Source organism: Rhagoletis pomonella, unplaced genomic scaffold (genome assembly GCF_013731165.1).
Source record: "Rhagoletis pomonella isolate Grant_MI unplaced genomic scaffold, Rhpom_1.0 Rhpom_scaffold_17486, whole genome shotgun sequence".
Taxonomy (NCBI): Eukaryota; Metazoa; Arthropoda; class Insecta; order Diptera; family Tephritidae; genus Rhagoletis; species Rhagoletis pomonella.
In genome coordinates this window covers 1-3107 of record NW_023476012.1, presented here as the reverse complement: position 1 = coordinate 3107, position 3107 = coordinate 1, and the positions used below count along the sequence as shown (strand labels likewise).

At 38.1% G+C, this 3107-nt stretch overlaps 1 protein-coding gene across 1 annotated transcript; it reads left to right on the top strand.

The window, feature by feature from the left end:
* Nucleotides 1-1183: 1183 nt before the first annotated feature.
* On the top strand, nt 1184-1846 carry LOC118757404 (the record flags this gene model as incomplete). Its single annotated transcript, XM_036492119.1, has 1 exon — nt 1184-1846. A coding segment is annotated over exon 1 (663 nt), but the record flags the coding sequence as incomplete, so codon positions are not given.
* Between the last annotated feature and the right edge of the window lie 1261 nt (nt 1847-3107).

The window sequence follows — 3107 nt, the reverse complement described above, 5'->3', positions numbered from 1 at the left end:
CCTCAGGTACAAGACTAAAGGTCAAGCCGGCAGTATAGTGAAGCAATTCGCATTAAATGACGATAATTTCAATCTGGCTTGGGAAGCATTAAAAGAAAGATATGAAAACGAAAGAGTACTGGTCGATAAACAAGTAACGATTTTAATGAATCTACCAAAAATTCAAAAAGAAACGAGTGAAGAGTTTATTAAATTACAGTCCACTGTCTCAAACTGTCTATCAGTCTTATCCACTCAAAATATTCCCACAGATAACTGGGACCCTATTCTGGGAAATATTTGCGCCGCAACTTTACCAGAAAAATCGTTACTTTTATGGGAGCAATCGCTCACATCCCGTAAAAAATGCCCGACGGGGCAACAAATGAAAGATTTTCTAACTACCCAGTACGAAATCGCAGAGAGGGTAGATACAAAAATTACAAAAGCCAAAAATACACAAAATGATCTACATAGAAGCTTCATGAAACCCCAAGCCAGCAATCACAATTCACATAATAGAAGTTTCAATAGATCGCAAACATTTATGAACGAAAATAAACATACGTCATGCGAATTTTGTAAAGGAGGTCACTCATTAAGATCTTGCGAGAAGTTTAAAAAACTTACGACGACCGAAAGATATAATGTCGTCAGAAATAATAGGCTTTGCACAAATTGCTTCTCACACTCTCACACGCAAAAAGACTGTGAGAGTAAATTTAATTGTGTATATTGCCAAAAGCGGCATCACTCGATGCTCCATATTAATAATTTTACCCCCCAAAATAGCTCTAACTCTCAAAGAGCCACAGGGCTAGTTGCAACAGCTAGACCCGAAAAGCCCGAAAATCTCGAAATCCAACCCGAGAAACCATGCTGTTCAAAAACAGCAAATATACAAGCGCTTCATTCTGAAAATGAAAGCAAAATTTTACTGCCAACCGCGATTGTCTCGATTGAACATCGAGGAGAATTATTTAAGCTTAGAGCTCTAATCGATCAAGGCTCACATAGATCGTTTATCTCATCAAAAGCACAAAACCGATTAAAACTCCCTACCACAAACTCAAACTTTGAAATTTCGGGAATGGGTGGAAGAGTAATACAAAACTCTAATAAAATCTGCTCATTAACCCTGATTTCCCCCAATGCGGACGTAAGAATAAAAGCACAAGCTATAGTTCTGCCGCAACTAACAAATATGCTTCCAAGCTATAAAATAAACGACAAAGATCGTCAAAAATTCGCCCACCTCAAATTAGCGGATCCCAACTGCCACACCCCCGCGCAAGTTGATATCATATTAGGCAGCGACCTAATACCCCAAATAATGCTAGAACGCATTGAAAAAATTTCAAATACCCTGTTAGCCCAAAATACCATCTTTGGATGGATACTAAGCGGCCAAGTAAGTGAAAAAATATCGGTATTCATAACTCAAGTTGAAGATATTTCAAACGAATACCTCAATTCTCAATTAAAAAGATTTTGGGAGTTAGAAGAACTCCCCCCCATACAAGTCACTACCCCAGAAGATAAAGCTTGCGAAGATTACTACAAAGCCACAACAACGCGAGCACAAACTGGTCGATATGTAGTACGACTTCTATTTAAGCCAGAATTCCCAGATACACTCGCCCTAGGTCGCTCCCGAACCTCTGCGCTTCAGCAGTTTTTAAGTATGGAAAAAAACCTACTTAAAAAACGCGAGCTTAAATCAGCATACGATGGTGTCCTGGAAGAATATCTCGATTTAGATCATATGGAAAAGGTAAATCCATATGAGAACATAACCAAGGGTAAATACACCTCATTTTACCTACCCCATCATGCGGCTGTAAAACCAGACAAAAAAACAACCAAGGTAAGAGTAGTCTTCAACGCCTCGAAATGTACAAGTTCGGGCAATTCCTTAAATGACATTTTGTACACAGGACCCACATTACAACCCGATTTAATGCTTCTCATTTTAAAGTGGCGTATGTTCAAATACGTATTTAACGGAGACGTCGAAAAAATGTATCGACAAATACTCGTACATAAAGACGATCAAGACTTTCAGCGCATTATATTTCGAAATTCACCTAATAGTCCAATATGTGACTATAAACTCAAAACGGTGACATTTGGCGAAAATTGTGCCCCCTTTCTTGCCATTCGAACACTTCACGAATTGGCAAACGATATAAAAGAACAAGTAAGAAAGTCTAAGTTCGAGCTGAGCCGAACATTAAATACCCGGCGCAGGTACTAAGTATATGATTTTCACCTTTCCGAAACCTACCGCTAGATGGTAAGCTGGGGTGTATCAATTTTGAGTAAATTAGCGTCCTTAAATTTCGAAATATTGCAGTTTCAAGCATTTCTGAAATTTACCGTTATATGAAAAGCGGCCATAATTTTAGTCCGATTTCAACAATTTTCAACGGTTTTCTTTTATGTAGCAAGCACAATAACCATACCAAGTTTGGTACAAATTGGTAGAACGGTTACCGAGATACATATATGTGATCATAAGTGGGCGGTGCCACGCCCATTTTCCAAAACTTTATCATATACGTATTTCCTGGTAAATAATTGTTGCAAGCATCAATTTTGGGTAAATTAGCTTTAATATTTATTGATTTATCTAAGATTTCGTATTTCTCCAAATTACCGTTATATGGGAGGTAGACGTGGTTATTGTCCGATTATAAAACTTTTTGGTCATTTTGTATGCTGTAGTAAGACTAACAACTGTGCTAAGTTTGGAAGAAATTGGTGCAGCTGTACACATGTAACCATAAGTGGGCGTGGCTACACCCATTTTCCAAAAATTTATAATATTCTTAGTTTTTGTCTAAAAATTGTTGTAAATATAAATTTTGAGTGAATAATCTTCGGTAGTTACTAAAATATCGCAGTTTTCGTATTTCTGAAAATTACCGTTATATGGGAGGTAGGCGTGGTTATTGTCCGATTTCGCCCATTTTCAATACCATCCGTCCTAAACCCAAAGGAAGTTCACGTACCAAGTTTCGTTAAGATATCTCAATTTTTACTCGAGTTATCGTGTGCACAGACGGACGGACGGACGGACGGACGGACGGACGGACAGACAGTCACCGCTTAATCGATTTCTCTTT